Consider the following 16734-nt stretch of genomic DNA (forward strand, 5'->3'; position numbering starts at 1 on the left):
CAATATATAATTGTTTTCTGCAAAAATTTTGACAAGAAGTTTTTTTTGTTTGTTCTTTGTTTTCATATGTGTCACATATTTTAGGATTTTGGTGGGGATTTTGACACAGAATGGAAACCTTAAAACTTTTATTACCTTACATTTACGTTGTGAAAAACAAAATTATAGTTTTTGTTTTCAGTTGCGAATCAATAAACAAATAAACAACTAAGTGAGTTTCAGATTTATTTTTAATGAAACCTGAAAATATCAATGAAAACATTGAGTCAAAGAGCTATTTTTTGTCAAAGGAAGGTTGAAACAAAAATTTGTGACCAGCCAGCAATAATAAAATCAGCCTTATATTGTGAATCCAGCTCCAGCTTAACTATCTAGGTTCTTTTACATAGTCCAAATGTAACGCTTCTTGCTATAATTTTGACTTTCAACCTTATCCATGCAGATAAACTGTGCTGGGAGGATGAGACAGGGAAATGGAACCCAGGTGTCCGAGTTCATTCTCCTGGGATTCACTGATCGCCCTGAACTGGAGGTGGCACTCTTTGCACTCTTCCTGCTGATTTACCTGCTCATTCTGATGGGGAATCTTGGCATGATTGTGCTGATCATCACCAATCCTCTCTTGCAGTCCCCCATGTACTTCTTCCTCAGCAACCTCTCCTTCATTGACATCTGCTACTCCTCTATCATCTCCCCCAGGATGCTGTATGATTTCCTAGCAGAAGGCAAAACCATTTCCTATACTGCATGCGCCATACAGATGTGGTTCTTTACTCTTTATGCCACCGTTGAGTGTTACCTCCTGGCTGTGATGGCGTATGATCGTTTCATGGCCATCTGCAACCCGCTGCTGTATACAGTCATCATGTCCAAGAGATTCTGTGTCCAGCTCGTGGCTGTCTCCTATCTCTGTGCCATGATTAATGCCCTTATCCAAGCCGGCTGCACCTTTGGGCTGTCATTCTGTGGCCCCAATATAATCAACTCTTACTTCTGTGACATTCCTCCTCTGCTGCGTCTCTCATGTTCAGACACCAACATATCCCAAGTGGTTCTGTTCATCTTCTCCTCCCTCGTCGTGGTAGGGAATGGGGCAATTGTGCTCATCTCTTACGCCTACATCATCTCAACCATCCTGAGAATGCGATCGGCCACGAACAGGCACAAAACCTTTTCCACCTGTGCCTCCCACCTGACAGCCATCGTGCTGTACTATGGGACACTGACCTTCATGTATGTGCAGCCAGGGGGGATGGATGCGGTGGAGCAAGACAAGCTGGTCTCTGTGTTTTACACCATTGTGATCCCCATGCTGAACCCCCTGATCTACAGCCTGAGGAACAAGGAGGTGAAGGACGCCTTGAGGAAAGTGCTCAGCCAGAAAATATTTCTCCACTGACTATAATTAGAGGATTCACATGGTGATGCTTGCAGTTGTGCCTTGACCCTAGCAGGTTTCACAAGCTAAACAGGACTAGACAGGATCAGTATTGGTATGTGTATTTATTCTTGTGACTTCTAGCCAATGGGTAAGATAAGGAAGGATGGTTGACTATATTAAGCATTCATTCTGGATTTAGGAGATCTGTGTTTAAATCTTGACTCAGCTTCTGAGTTCCACAGAGACCTTGAGCAATGGTAAAATGTTCAAGTGTTCTAGGCACTCTTTAAATTGGGACCTAGCTTCCTAATTCACCTGCACTTTTGAAAACATCCTTCACCTCCTTGCATTCAGTTTCTTATTTGTAAAATGGGGCTGACTCTTCCCTACCTAACAGGCGTATTATAAGGGTAAAATCCCTTACTAATTAAGAGAGGTTCAGGTAATTCAGTAGTGAGGCCTATGTAAGTACCTAGATATAACGGGAGACCTCCAAGGAAAGGTAGCTCCATCAGAAAGTGTTGTTGATATAATTCCCTCTGAGTCAGTCTGGGAGAAGCTTCACACATCCGTTCTCTAAGGCAATATATTTGCTAGTTCTATAGGTAAAGGAAAGTGTTTCTTTCCTTTCTCTCTCCTGGAGCTAAATCATCTACCTGTATCCAAGTGGGATGAGGTCTGTGAATATCCCTGAGCACAACTGTTCTTCACCTGGAGCTGAGCCATACCCCATAGATATCTCTAAGGATCTCAAACAGAGCTTAAAGGCTTGATCCTACTTCCATTGAATCCACTGGGTCCTCTCTATTGACTTTAAGGGGGGTTGGATCAGGCCCTCAGTCTCATAGGGCTGAGGGCATGGATGGCTAGAGGTGGGTTTTAAGATAAGGATATAGCAGGCAAATACATTGGTGAAGATTGGGAGAGAGGTGATGTTAGCGTTGGGTTCAGGAGAATCACTCTGGGTGGCGGGACAGAACTGGGGTAGCATGATGCCATGGGATGAGAAGAATCAAAATCAGCATTGCTGAGGTGCGAGGGAAGAGCAGGAGGTGTGAAAGCAGAGGTGAGACCACGGGGAGCTAGAAGCTATCGGGGTGGAGCAGTCACTGCAGAGGCATGCAGATGGGAATGGAGAGTTCCACAGGGGCAAATGCTGGGTGTTGGAGTGAGCAGAGGCAGGTTAAGAGGGGTTAGTGGAGAGAAAGCCAGTGTCTGAGCTGAGCAGAGAGAGCAAGGTGTGCCTGTGGTAGGATCATACCATGGTGTGCAAACAGTCCCAGATATCGGCTCAGTTCTCTCTTCACTTACACCAGAAACTAGACCAGAAACTAGCCCATGCTAAGGCCGCTCTGGGCATCTCTGGAGGTAGAAAGAGCTGTAAAACTGTCCTAAGTGGCTTCTGTCGTGGGGCAGACACCAGGTGCTGTGGTGTTATCTATCGGAATTACTTGAAACTCAGCATTCCATTGCAAGGGAAATTCTGTTCTTTCAAAACAAATCACTCCAAATTAGAATACATCATCAAAATATCAACATTTCCCATGAAACAAAATGATGATGATGATGATGATTATTTCAGGTCAATTTAAATATTTTTTTTCAATCTCAACTATTTAATTGTTTTTATTTATTTTACCTTCGTTTTTTTTAAAGATGTATTTTACATTATAATTTACAAAATAATATCAAATAAATTGAAGGTGGAAATGAAAAGTCATTTTGAAATCAAAGATCAAAATGTTCCATTCTGATAAGGCCAAAATATTCTGTTTCAACCTTATCAACATGCTTTTATTGATATTTTTTTTAAACAAAATTTAGTCAGAGTGGCTGGAACCTGGTGCTTGCCAGATATTGTAACTTCCCTTAGGGGATAGTTACAAACCAGCACAAGCTACAGGAATCCTAAGTATGATGTCAAGTGATTCATAAAAATCTACAGATTCATAATTTCAATGGTGTCTTCCTCTGTAGTGTGGCTGTCCCCTTTTCCTCCCCTACCATCCACCCTGCCCCAGCTCCAGGTCTGCCTGTAGGTGGAAATTTTGATAATACAATGTCATCAGATATAATTACAGTTGGGTATCATCCAAAAGCCCTTTCTCCCATAGACACAATGTCACCAAACCTGACAAACCTTTATGGGCAAGTACGTTATTAATCAACATGTGATGTAGATTATATATTCAAGAAAATGTGTATAATCAACGTTTGTCTGTTGAGCACCAAGCCAGCCACAGCAGTTCTGGAGATAAAGGTAGCATGAAGCTGGTAAGAGTCACCATTGCCTCCAGTTCTGCATGGGGTGCAGCCAAGCAGCACCTGTGGAACTGAGTCGTTCATTTACACAGCCTGTAAATCAGGTGATACTCTTGCCCAATATCTCTTAAGTATCTCAGAAAAGTTTTACTTCTCTCAGTTTGTTTTAATTCTGTATATGAGAGAAGAGAAAGAGAATGTCTGGGCCAAATCCACAGCTGAAGTAAATCCGTGTCCTTCCATTGGAGTCAATGGGTCCAGATCCCCACCTGGTGTAAATCAGCATCATTCTACCAGAGTTAACAGAGCTATACAGAGTTACCACCATTGAGGATCTGGCCCATTTTACCTGGGAAAGGTAAAATCACAGTTGTGTATTGTAATATTTTGCCATTAAACTGTCTATAAATAAAAATTAATCCCATAATGTGTATGCTGTGTCTCTCCTCACTGCACTTCTCCTTTCCTATATCTTGGTATCTCTTCCCCTGTTATCTTACCATTCACTCTGCTTTTTCTCCTGGTGTTTCATAGTTGCTGCCTTTCTTCTCTCCTCTCCATTTATTCTTTCTCGTTTCCCTATATTGTGATCTTCACTTTCTTTCCAAAAAGTTCATCCCTCTCTCTGCTGTGCCCCATGCACATTGCTACCCCCTTCATTCCCTTGGAAAGTTCTTAGGGGTTCTCTATTCAGTCATTTAGTGTGAGGTACGCTGGGGTGTAGATCTACTCTGCAGTAGCCTGCTGCACAGTGAATGGCTATATAGATCTTGATGCTGCTCACTAATGTTTCTGGAGATGGATCTGGAGGCTTTGGGCTCCCTTAGCTTCTTTAAAGTTGACAGTGGCCCTGGAGTCTATCATCGACAGTTTTGGGGGATCTGCATCATCTTCCCCAAGACCCACAACTGCAACAGCAATTAGAAATGCTGGGAAACCCCTGGTTCACAAATTGGGTAGTACTTGAAGGTTGGGGAGTGGTTCTGGATCATGGAGGTCTGGTCATGCACAGGTTGTCTCCCCCCCACCCTCAGTGGGCTTGGACAGGTCCATTTCCTGAGCTGTTTTGATCTGGACAGGAGGCAAGGGTGTGTCCTATTGCCCCACAGGTTCAGCTTCTATGAAACTTCTTTCTCCTCCAGGGCCAGGCATCAGTGACCCAGCTCAACCAGCATGGGAACAGGACTCAGTTCTGCAGGTTTTGGCATAGCAGGTGGTATGGAAACATCAGGCCGCCCCTTCTTTCCTCTTTCAGCTCTCGCAGCTGAGAGTTGATGTACAGGGAGAGATCAATAGAGACCTCTAGGCAGATGGGTTTTCAACACAGGCTAGTTCATCTTTTACATTCTCACTGAGTTCCCACTGGAACTGGCATAGTCGGACTGCCTCATTCCATTTGACATCACCCACAAGACACTGGAAGTGAGCAGTGTAGGAGGTGACTGGCCCTTGACCCATTTGAAGATCACTGGACTGTTCTGCTCCAACAGGGGAAGACCAGTTGAAAACTTCACCAGTGAGAAGGCTGACTACTAGCCCAACCTTTGTCTGGTCTGAGGGGTACATTCTCTTTCACCAACAGAAGATGGCCCAATAAAATATACTACTTGATCCACCTTGTCTCTCTACTGCCTTAAAGAAAATCTAATATAAAATATACTAATTGCCTTAGCTGCAATAATGTACATTCTAAGGGCTATAACTGGGCATATTATAATAACAAAATGTGTAAAGGGCCTGCCTAGGCTGTTGACATTTGAATCTCAATGGAGGTTTATCTATGTTCAGAGAAACATCCCATGAGTCCACAGCCCACACTGGAATCGTAGTAAATAACGAAGAGTAAAGCCTCTGGACTCAGTAGGGTGATATTAATAGAGAGAGCTCCATTGTACTCTAGGTAACACTGAGATTTTGAGACTGAATGAAATTCAGGTAAATTGCTTTCTGTTATTTAAATTTCTCATATAACTGGCAACAACAGAGGGAAGAAATAGTTAATAGAAATCACAAGGACTAGAACTGGGCAAAAATTTTCAGATGCATTTCTTTCACTGAAAAATGCAGATTTGATAAACAGAAAGATTTAGCAAATTTGTGGAAAATTCATTGAATTGTTTGAGTTGAAAAAATCTGAAAAAAAATATTTACAAATGTTTAAACAAAATATTTAGAATTTTCAATTCAAAATGACTTCTTTTGGAATTTAACTTTAATTTTACTATTATTTTTTAAAAAGCTGAAGAAATTCAAAAATGAAACATTCGATTTTGGGTTGGATAAAACATTTTATTCTATTTGTAATTATTGTTATTATTTTTATTTATGTTTTTGGTTTGTTGAATTTTTTTAATTTCAGTTTTGGTCAACCCAAAATAATTAGGTAATAAAAAAGGACATAGACTGATTTCATAGTGTGCATCTTACTTATATTGTATAGCAGAATTCAAATCTTTGTTTGCCAACATTCATTTATTGTAAATAAGATTTACAAATACAAACTTCAGTCATGCATAAATCTTATATCATTGGCTTACATATCTTGGATTGACTCTGTGCATATAAAGTCTCAGGGGGGTTGGTTCAGTTCATACAAAGATGAGCAAGTGTAAAGCCAGATTCTAGAACTGAATTGTTTGTTTGTTTGTTTTCGTTTGTTTTGCATTTTTGGAGCATTATAACAAAAAGCGGGAACCCAAGGGCTTTTTTTCCCCTTAGTTTGGTTGTCAGAAATCAAAATGATCATTTTTGTTTTCAGTTGTGAATAAACAGACAATCAACAAAGTTGGTTTTCAGTTATTTTTATGAAACGTTAAAATTTAAATGAAAATGTGGAATCAAAAAGGATTTTTTTGTCAAAAGAAGGTGGAACCAGATATTGTTGATTACCCAGCTATACCAAAATCAGCCTTATTTTGTGAATCTAGCTCTATCTTAATTACCTAGCTTCTTTTACATAGTCCAAATGTAACGCTTCTTGCTATAATTTTGACTTTCAACCTTATCCATGCAGATAAACTGTGCTGGGAGGATGAGACAGGGAAATGGAACCCAGGTGTCCGAGTTCATTCTCCTGGGATTCACTGATCGCCCTGAACTGGAGGTGGCACTCTTTGCACTCTTCCTGCTGATTTACCTGCTCATTCTGATGGGGAATCTTGGCATGATTGTGCTGATCATCACCAATCCTCTCTTGCAGTCCCCCATGTACTTCTTCCTCAGCAACCTCTCCTTCATTGACATCTGCTACTCCTCCATCATCTCACCCAGGATGCTGTATGATTTCCTAGAAGAAGGCAAAACCATTTCCTATACTGCATGCGCCATACAGATGTGGTTCTTTACCCTTTATGGCACCGTTGAGTGTTACCTCCTGGCTGTGATGGCGTATGATCGTTTCATGGCCATCTGCAACCCGCTGCTGTATACAGTCATCATGTCCAAGAGATTCTGTGTGCAGCTTGTGGCTGGCTCCTATCTCTTTTCCTTGGCAAATGCCCTTATCCAAGGCAGCTGCACCTTTGGGCTGTCATTCTGTGGCCCCAATATAATCAACTCTTACTTCTGAGACATTCCTCCTCTGCTGCGTCTCTCGTGTTCAGATAAGTACATATCCCAAGTGGTTCTGTTCATCTTCTCCTCCCTCGTCGTGGTAGGGAATGGGGCAATTGTGCTCATCTCTTACACCTACATCATCTCAACCATCCTGAGGATGCGATCAGCCACGAACAGGCACAAAACCTTTTCCACCTGTGCCTCCCACCTGACAGCCATCGTGCTGTACTATGGGACACTGACCTTCATGTATGTGCAGCCAGGGGGGATGGATGCGGTGAAGCAAGACAAGCTGGTCTCTGTGTTTTACACCATTGTGATCCCCATGCTGAACCCCCTGATCTACAGCCTGAGGAACAAGGAGGTGAAGGACGCCTTGAGGAAAGTGCTCAGCCAGAAAATATTTCTCCACTGACTATAATTAGAGGATTCACATGGTGATGCTTGCAGTTGTGCCTTGACCCTAGCAGGTTTCACAAGCTAAACAGGACTAGACAGGATCAGTATTGGTATGTGTATTTATTCTTGCGACTTCTAGCCCATGGGTGAGTTAAGGAAGGATGGTTGACTGTATTAAGCATTCATTCTGGATTTAGGAGATCTGTGTTCGAATCTTTGCTCAGCTAAGAGAATGTGTGCACCAAATCCACAGCTCTAGTCAATTACTGTAGCTCCTTTAGAGTCAATGGGCCAGATCCCCACCTGGTGTAAATAGGCTGTAGCGCCATTGGAATCAATAAGGCCAGACCCCAGGTGGTGTAAAGTGGCATAGCTCGGCTGGAGTCAATGGGCCATAGCTCCAGTTGGTATAAATAAGTTAGTGTCACTCATGTGGAGTCAATAGGGCCAGATCACTAGCTGGTATAAATCAGCATCGCTCCAGTGGAGTGAACCGAGCTATGTGGATTTAAACCCTCTGAGGATCTGGCCCATTGTGTGTCAGGGTGGGGAAGGTAAAATCACAGTTGTCTTTTGTAATATTTTACCATTAAACTTTCTATAAATAAAAATTGATCCTATAAGGTGTATACTGTGCTTACTGCATTTCTCCTTTCCTATATCTTCTTTGCCTGTTATCTTTCTCAGGGACTTTCCCTTCACTCTGCTTCTTCCCCTAGCATTTCTCAGCTGCTGCCTTTCCTCTCTCCTCTCCAGCTATTCCTCTCCTTTCCCCTGTGTCGTGATCTTCACATCCTTTCCAAACATTGCCCCCCTTCATTCTCTTGGAAGATTCTTAGGGCTTGTCTCTACAGCCAATTAGTGTGTGGAAAACTGGGGTGTTCATTTTCCTTGCACGAGCCTGCTGCACACTAAATGACCATGCAGATCCTGCTGCTACACTCTAAAATTTCCATAGTGCACTTTGATCTACTGTGCTTTCAAACAGGAGCAAGCGGCTTGTATATATGGTCCCACAGTTTGGACTCCCAGGGTATGAATTGCACTGTGCACTGGCATTCTGCTCTGTAACACCCCTGTTTAGACATGCTTGCCGGAATTAAAAGGTACCTTAGTCCTCTTTGAAAAGGGTCTCATATAAAATGAACTAGGTATCTTTTAGTTTGCTTTAACAACATCCATGTGCTGCAGTTCCTACCCCTGTAGTCCGAACTGCAGGGCTATGTAGAAATCACCTAGATCGAAATGCACCACCAAACTTTTACTGCACAGCAGCAGGGTCTACATGGGTATTAAGTGTGTAGCCACCTTGTATGTTGTAGATTTTAATCTCTACTTGCCATGCACTAAGGGGCTGTATAGATAAGCCTTCAGGGACTTCACTGACTTTGGATCAGGCCCATACTTCTTTTCACTGAAAAGAATGAGAGTCAACCTGGATCATCTAGAGAAAACTTGAAAGAACAACAAGAAGAACAAATCAGAACAAAAAAATGCCTCTGAGGATAATTTCTTTGGTGATTATAATCAAAGACTCCAGAGTACCATTAAAACATTGGGGGAAAGAGACATACTGCAAATTGAAAAGTACCGAGGAAAAAAAAGTCCCTTTAACCTTATGATGATATTATGGTGATGATAATGTCTAAAATCCTTTTGAATAACAACTTTTTATTAAGGCCCTAAAATTAAGATATCCCTCACAGTGCAACACAGGGAAAATTATTAACAAAATTTTTTGTTTTGTAATGTTTCACAAATATAAGACTGGAGTTTGAATGAAAAAGTCCTTTGAAAATCCGTGATAAAGAAGATAAGAAATGTTGAGAGAAAAGGGCCATCATGTTTTCTGTAACTCCCCCACCCCCACCCCACTCAATAGATTAAAGGGGCATGATGATACCTTTAAGTTAAATTACGATATTGAAATATAAAAATGATGAATCGCTAAATGGTTAGATTAAGATTTTACTTAGTAATAATTGAATAATTTATAATTATGGTTAGTGAGTGAGTTTAGATGAGTTTACTGTAGGCTAAAGGGTTGATGAGTGTAGTTCTCCCAACTCTTCTCTTATATAGATTTGCTAATGCTTAAAATGACATTGCTGACAGAACAAAGGTAATCTGTTCCGTTGAAAGTTCTGAGGTAAACTACACTGTAACATCAAGAAGCCCTTTTTACTGGGAAAATCTAGGGGCAAAATTATATGGAACAAAACAAAACAGAGATTTTCTAAACAGCAACAAAAATTGTGTAAATTGAAATTTGTGCATTTGTAATATACAGGTTACGTTAAAAAAAAAACCCAAATGTTTGATGTGCTAAAACCTTACAGGAGTAAAGTTAAGTAATATGGAATGTAGAAATGTATAAAAATCCAAGTGGACAAGGCCCAAATCTGAGAAACACAGGACTGGAAAATGAAGGAACAGGACTGAGGACCAGACCAAAGGATCATGGCGTGCAGAACTTCCCGGTGCCATGTATTTCATCTCTGTAATATTTTGAAAAATCCTTAGCCTCTATAGCAGTACCATTCCACTGATTGATGAGATTATAGCTCCCTCCTGTGACCATCCCTATGTTAAAATCAGCATGCATTTGATAAAATAATCCAGATCTCAAAGTACTTTGCAAAAGCCACATTTCTTCACTTTCCAGATGGGGAAAAGGAGGCACAGAGAAGTGAAGGGACTTGCCCAGGGTCACAGGGTGAGATATCAGCAGAGCAGAGAATAGAATCCAATCATCTTCAACCCTCAATCTTTCTCAGTCTTCAGTCTCTGCCTAGCTGGACCATACTGTCTCACCATAATCTTGTGTACCTTATTCCACTTCTGCACTACAGTGGACTGACAAAATCTGCATTTAGAGAACATCAGAGAAGAAGATTTAAAGGCATAAATTAAATGAAGTTTCATAAAAAGTGACACAATTTTGAATTTTATTAAAAGTGACACAATCCAGAAGACTGCAGAGTTTCTGATTACTGCTTATGCTGTTGACAGAAAGTTTAAAATGTGTATAGGTCTCATACAAAAATAACCAATGCATTTCAACTTAGATCAGCCATTAAAATATTAAGTACACATTAGGAATATTCGTACTATTGGAATGCCACGTGAAGGGTAAATACCATGAATAATAGTAATAATACATAGTTCTTATCTAGCACTTTTCTTCAGAAGATCTCAAAGCACCTTGCAAAGTAGGTCAAGGTCCCCATTTTACATAGGAGGAAACTTAGGCATGAAAAGGTGAAGTGACTTAAAATGTTACTAGTGGGAACATGATCCAGATTATGCTCAGGAAGCTTACAGGTAACTTTTCTGAAAGGATGAAAACGAGGCTCTTCCTGCTGAATCTCAGCACCATGGTCCTGATACATAGATTTCAAACCCTCCAAGGAGTTCTGTGACTTATCAGTTCTTAACTCTTTGGCAGGAGGGTGGAGGGAGTGGGGAAGAGATTCCCAGGAAAAAGTTTACTCAGAAATGGAGTTACGGCTTTTCAGATGTAACCATTTTGGAAAGCAGCTGAAAAGACTGAGACAGTTGTATTTAAAGAATGAAACATGTAAACAGTAAACTTTGCAGGACATGGAAATCCAAATGTAGAGCTTCTATATTGAAGGTAATGGGGTGATTTTTAAAGGGTCTCTTTAAATCTAGATGAGTATAGTAAAGATGGATCTCAGAGCCACCTGTATAATGCATAGTAATCCACTTCCCACAAAGAGCCAAGATAGTCTGGTAGTACAAAGGGATCATCATGTCCTCATGACCCAGAGAACACCACCAGCTCAGGAGGTCTTCAAACAGGCTTTGACAGCTCTGTACCATTTCTGCAAGTGGCCCATTCACAAGGAGCTTTGTGGGGCAGCATGGGGATGGACAGAGGAGGGACCAGGTGTGAATGGGGAGTTTTTGTGCTCCATCTATTCTGCATCTCTGAAAAAAACCTTAGAGACCATGAAAATAGGGACATAAGTTAACACAGACCTCAAGTCTTCCTTAACCTGCACTGGAGACCACACCAGCCACTGCAGCTATTGGATAGGGAAGCAACTGAAAGTATGCTGATTAAAACTTGTTGCAGATTGGTCCCTGAATTTCTTTATGTATGAAGAATACAGATGCAGCTGTGCATCTGTAGTGCAGATGCTTCGTACATCAATAGACATCATCAATCCATCATTAATCCACCTTTCCAGGAGGTGGTTGCTAGCTGCATCACAAGTGAAGTTTAGGTCAACCTAATTACATCACACTGGGTGTGAGTTTTTTCACAGCCTTGATCAATGCAGCTGGTCAACCTAAGTTTTAGGTGTAGACCAGGCCTCACAAAGAAAATAGGAGAGCATAAATGATGTGTTCACTGCACAAATACACCAGCTTTCCAAAGCAAAACACTTCCATTGTCTGTGAACTTCTTAAAGATTTAAGGAAACATCCATTGTCTTTAATCACACCCATTACCATCAAGAGTAGAGACTCCTCTAAACTGTAATATCATGAGTGAATGTTTGCAGGATCCATAAGAAAAAAACAAAGAAATTAAGATCAGGGCTTCATGTCACTGTAGAACAGATTTATGATTATGGATGCCTTAACTGAACATTTTTGTACTTAATATGCTTGGATTTATTTATTTAATTTTTGCCTAACTCCAAATTTCCTTATGTTTATAATGCTGTTTTGTTTTGGGTTATTTGGAGGTTAACCAGAATATCCTTGTAATGTATTTTGCCATATATTACTTAAATGTTTTCTCAACAATAATTCCATTTTATCTTAGTTATTTATCTCTGAATGTAGCTAATGTTAAAAAAGTATGATATTACACTGTATTATATGAAGTATATGGTCAGCATGTGACAATATAATTGTATCTTCATAATGCATACATGTGACCCACCCACTGGTCATGATGTATTACCTCATGTTCTTAAGTCACAGAAGATCTGAGACTGTTACAATTCCCATAATTAGAAATTTGCTCTTTACTTCAGGCTTTAAAGGCTCATGCTTTTATCCCTGGAGGTTCCTCAAGTCAGTCTTTGCTGTCAACCAATATAACGGTTTTTACAGAAGCATAATATGGAGAACTGGACAAAAGGTTTTGGATGGATAGTTTAGTCACTGAAAAACACAATTTTGGGTCGAACAAAATTATTTGTGTTGAGTTCAGTGAATAGTTTTGACCTAACCGAAAAAGTTAAAAAGTTTTGATAGTTATTTATAAAAAGTGGAACAGCTTCATTTGGTGAGATTGAAAAAATCCCATGCCAGCATATCCCATAGCCACTTGCTAGGACACTTTTCTGCAATGTGAGAGACCTAAATGCAGATTCTTTCTCTACATGAGGTAGAGAAAGGAACTAAATCTGAGTCTCCCACATCCCATGTGAGAGTTCTGATCCATGGACTGAAGTTTATAAGGGAATGCACAATCATCACTGACTCTTCTGTTTTGTGAATCCTTTCCTTTCCTTTAGTAAAAATGCCTGAAAATCTAAACAATTCTGGGGAGGTTGGCAGGTTTGAAACAAAATGTTTCATTTTAGTATTATCAAAATGTTTCAATGTTTCAGTTCAGATCTTTAAACAATCCTGGGGAGGTTAGAGCAGGGACATGAACTCAGATCTGCTACACCCCAGCAGGGCACCCCAACTACCAGACTATAGATTCCTTCCTACTCTCTTTTTCCTGCCCAATGACAACTTTATAGTTTATGATGTGTGAAATAGCTTCAGCAGGACAGACTCACACCAGAGTGTCACCCTAATCAGGACACTTTCTTACCACATGGGAAACCTACATTCAAATGCCTTCTCCACATTAAGCACAGAGAGGAACCAAAACCATGTTTCCCTTAGGGTATGGGGGTGTTCCCCCCAACAGGTGTAAAGCTTGTAAGGAAGGCACCACCACCCCCTTCCCTTCAAGTCATTCTGTAAATCTGGACCTTTAAAATTTTCTGGAAAAAAAATATTTCAGGTCATATTACAATGTTGTGCTTGACCAAAAACGAGCTTTTCCAATTTCCAAAATGTTTCTGAATTTTCAAATTCAGTTTGACCTGAAACAGATTTTTTCTTCAATTTTTCACAACTCCAGCAAACCAAAAAAAGAATTATTTGCCCAGCTTTAAGTCATACAGTCAATCAACCTGGGTCTTCGTGTCACACAATGTCACAGGAAAATCGGGGGAATTCCTCCCCACCATGGAGTTCACTGCCATTTTCTCAGATCAATGTGAACAAAGACATTTAGACAATAATTATCAAAAGTACCTAAAAGATTCAGAAGACTACATCCTATTTATTTCAATGAGATTGAGGTTCCTAAGTCATGTAGGTCCTTTAGAAAATGTTACCCTCAGAAAGGAGAAAATATTTTTTCTGTCTATTATTTTCCTCAGGGCATCCTTCACCTCCTTGTTCCTCAGGCTATAGATCAATGGGTTTAACATGGGAATTATCATTGTGTAAAACACGGTGGTCACTTTGTCGGTATTCAGAGAATAACTGGAACTTGGGCGTAAATACACAAAGGAAAGAGTCCCGTAGAAGATGGTGACGGCCATCAGGTGGGAGGCGCAGGTGGAAAAGGCTTTGCTCTTGCCCTCAACAGAGCGGATCTGGAGGATGGCAGAGGTGATAAAAGAATAGGAGATGAGGACTGCTAGAATAGTGCTTAAGTCAGCAAAGCCTGCTATAGCAAAAAGGATAATTTCATTGCTACGGGTATCAGTGCAGGAGAGTGATAGCAGCGGGGGGATGTCACAAACAAAATGATTGATGACATTAGAGCTGCAGAAAGGCAAACTAAACACTGAGACAATAATCACTGACATACTCACAGTGCCCATGGTGTATGACCCAATCACCAGCTGGGCACAGATACTCTTGGTCATAGTAGTTGTATAGAGCAGTGGGTTACAGATGGCTACATAACGGTCATATGCCATCACGGCCAGGAGATAACACTCACTAATGGCACACGCACCACAGACATAGAGTTGGGCAGCGCATCCAATGAAAGAAATCTCTTTCCTCCCTGTCAGGAAAGTTGTCAGAGTCTTAGGGATGACAGCAGAGGAGTAGCAAAAATCTACAAAAGACAAGCTGCTGAGGAAATAATACATGGGGCTGTGGAGGCGGGAGTCCACTTTGATTAACACGATCATCCCAAGATTCCCTGCCACAGTGATACTATAGATTAATAAAAACACAATAAAGAGGCTGATCTGAATCTTCAAACAATCAGTTAGTCCAAGGAGAATGAACTCAGTCACTCCAGTGCTATTTCCACCAGCCATTTTTAGCATGTATTGTTGAGATGGGTGTATCACAGGTGATATATCTCCAGCACTGCTCCTTACAAATTAATATGTAGGGAAGATGCAGGGAATGTTCTTCTGATCCTCTCCCTAAAGTTCCTCAGTTCCTCCTCCTAAACATAAAACAAATGTATAAAAATGGTAACACAGGCATTTCTTCTTTCAGCTCTCTTTGGAGTCTTGCTCTAAAGGCAGAGATGTTTTCACCACTACCCCTGAGCCTAAAGCAGCATTAGACCAATGAAGGGCCATAAGATCTTTACATCACTACAGTATGTACCATGAAGTTACATTACATCTCTTTATGTGGTTTCTAAAATGTACACATCATCATTTTCCCCAGCCGCCGAAGACCATACTATAGGACTCATGGTATCAAATAGAACAGGTCCTAAATATGGAAGGAAAGTCCACACTCAAGGGCTGGAGCAATCTTAAATCATCACTTATGTCTGGGACTAATGGGATGCTCCAAATGAACTCGGCAGTGCTACTCATATGTGTAAAGGTGTCTACAGACATGAATGTTTACAGTATCAGCTCTGCACCCCTGCAGGGTCCCATTGACTTTAACAAAGGTCCTCATAGAGAGGAGTCTGCTTGATTGTATCTGATTGTAGTATTCCTTAGGGCTTTTCTTTATACACAAATATTGAACTGGTTTAACTATGCCAATATAGTTAAATCAGTGTAATCACTCACTAGTTTGTATGCAGTTATACTGTTATAAAGGTCCTTATAATAGTTTGTCTTATTCCTATATAGGAAGAGGAATAAGCTGGCATACTGGTGTAAGGCACTTTGATACAGGTAAAACTGCACACATATTGAAGGGGGTTGGTGATACTGACTTAATTACTCCAGTAGAAAAATCACATCCCAAAATCAAATAGTTACAATTATACAAAAATTGTATGTAGACCAGGACTCAGTGTATCTCTCTCTCTATCCATGTAGTTGGACCTAACTCTAAACTCATCAGACTGTGTAACTACATGATCTTATTACTTCATTCTTGTCCTCCTTCCCTCTTCTCTCTCTCAAAACCATCTGTCAAGTTTCTTTTTCAAATTTGATTGAAAGCTTTTCTTCACAGGGACTGCCTCTTAATATATGTTTGTACTGTGTCTAGCACAATAAGCTCCTGATGTTATCACAACTTCTGACCATAATTCTGTATTTGTCTTTCTCATGAGAAATGAGCAGCAGCATTAATATTTGAAAAAGATTTGGCCATTTCGCATTAGCAAGACAAATACAAAATTACCCCATTTGCTTTACACTTTAGCATTTTTTTTCTGTGGTTGGCCAACATTTTTCTTCATCTATATTAATCTCTGTCAGTTCACATATTTCCTCTCACTAGAATGCAACAGTGTTTGTGTATACAGCATATAGCAACAATTTAGTTTCTAACAACGTGTAAACTATAATGGGAATTAGAAGAGTTGAGAATTAATTTGATTAACAAATAATCAAAGAAATATATATACAAAACCAAGGACATTACGGAAATGAAAATACTAAAACAAAGCAGAAAAGAATATTATTTGAACTGGTTGACAACTAATTAATTTTCATAGGAAATATGTATGTTTTGTTTTTGAAGAAAAAACAAAAGCTCTTTTGGTTTAAAAAAACTGTCAGTCAGTTTAAAAAAACTGTCAGTTTTCAGACGTATTTGCTACAAACCAAAAATGTTACCTTTTTTTTTCATATTTCTTTTTTCCACAAAAAAATTGAAATTTTCAACAAATATGCAACCTTTTCTTGGAATATTTCCATTTA

The 16734-nt window shown here is 40.1% G+C and overlaps 3 protein-coding genes across 3 annotated transcripts; 2 read left to right on the forward strand and 1 right to left on the reverse strand.

Moving 5' to 3' along the window:
* Window positions 1–241: 241 nt before the first annotated feature.
* LOC137154780 (olfactory receptor 5J3-like) lies at window positions 242–1399 on the forward strand. Its single transcript, XM_067550592.1, has one exon. The coding sequence runs from the start codon at window positions 437–439 to the stop codon at window positions 1397–1399; it is 963 nt and encodes a 320-aa protein (XP_067406693.1). The 5' UTR covers window positions 242–436.
* Window positions 1400–6674: 5275 nt separating this feature from the next.
* Window positions 6675–7613, forward strand: LOC137154781 (olfactory receptor 5J3-like). The gene is given in 1 exon segment (XM_067550593.1): window positions 6675–7613. A coding segment is annotated over 1 exon segment (939 nt).
* Window positions 7614–9322: 1709 nt separating this feature from the next.
* LOC137154843 (olfactory receptor 5AR1-like) lies at window positions 9323–14925 on the reverse strand. The gene is made up of 2 exons (XM_067550692.1): window positions 14027–14925; window positions 9323–9407 (listed from the first exon to the last, which is right to left on the reverse strand). The coding sequence occupies exons 1-2, from the start codon at window positions 14923–14925 to the stop codon at window positions 9323–9325; spliced, it is 984 nt and encodes a 327-aa protein (XP_067406793.1).
* Between the last annotated feature and the right edge of the window lie 1809 nt (window positions 14926–16734).

This window comes from Emydura macquarii, unplaced genomic scaffold (genome assembly GCF_026122565.2).
Source record: "Emydura macquarii macquarii isolate MOO-44397 ecotype Brisbane River unplaced genomic scaffold, CSIRO-AGI_Emac_v2 contig_1305, whole genome shotgun sequence".
In the NCBI taxonomy this organism is placed as follows: Eukaryota; Metazoa; Chordata; order Testudines; family Chelidae; genus Emydura; species Emydura macquarii.

Bases quoted from the DNA above. Each gene is read 5' to 3' on its own strand.
- LOC137154780 (XM_067550592.1), top strand. From the start codon at position 437: ATGCAGATAAACTGTGCTGGGAGGATGAGACAGGGAAATGGAACCCAG.
- LOC137154843 (XM_067550692.1), bottom strand. From the start codon at position 14,925: ATGGCTGGTGGAAATAGCACTGGAGTGACTGAGTTCATTCTCCTTGGA. The intron at 9,408-14,026 runs CCTGAGGAAAAT...ATTTCTTATCTT, and splicing joins AACAAGGAGGTGAAGGATGC to CTTTATCACGGATTTTCAAA.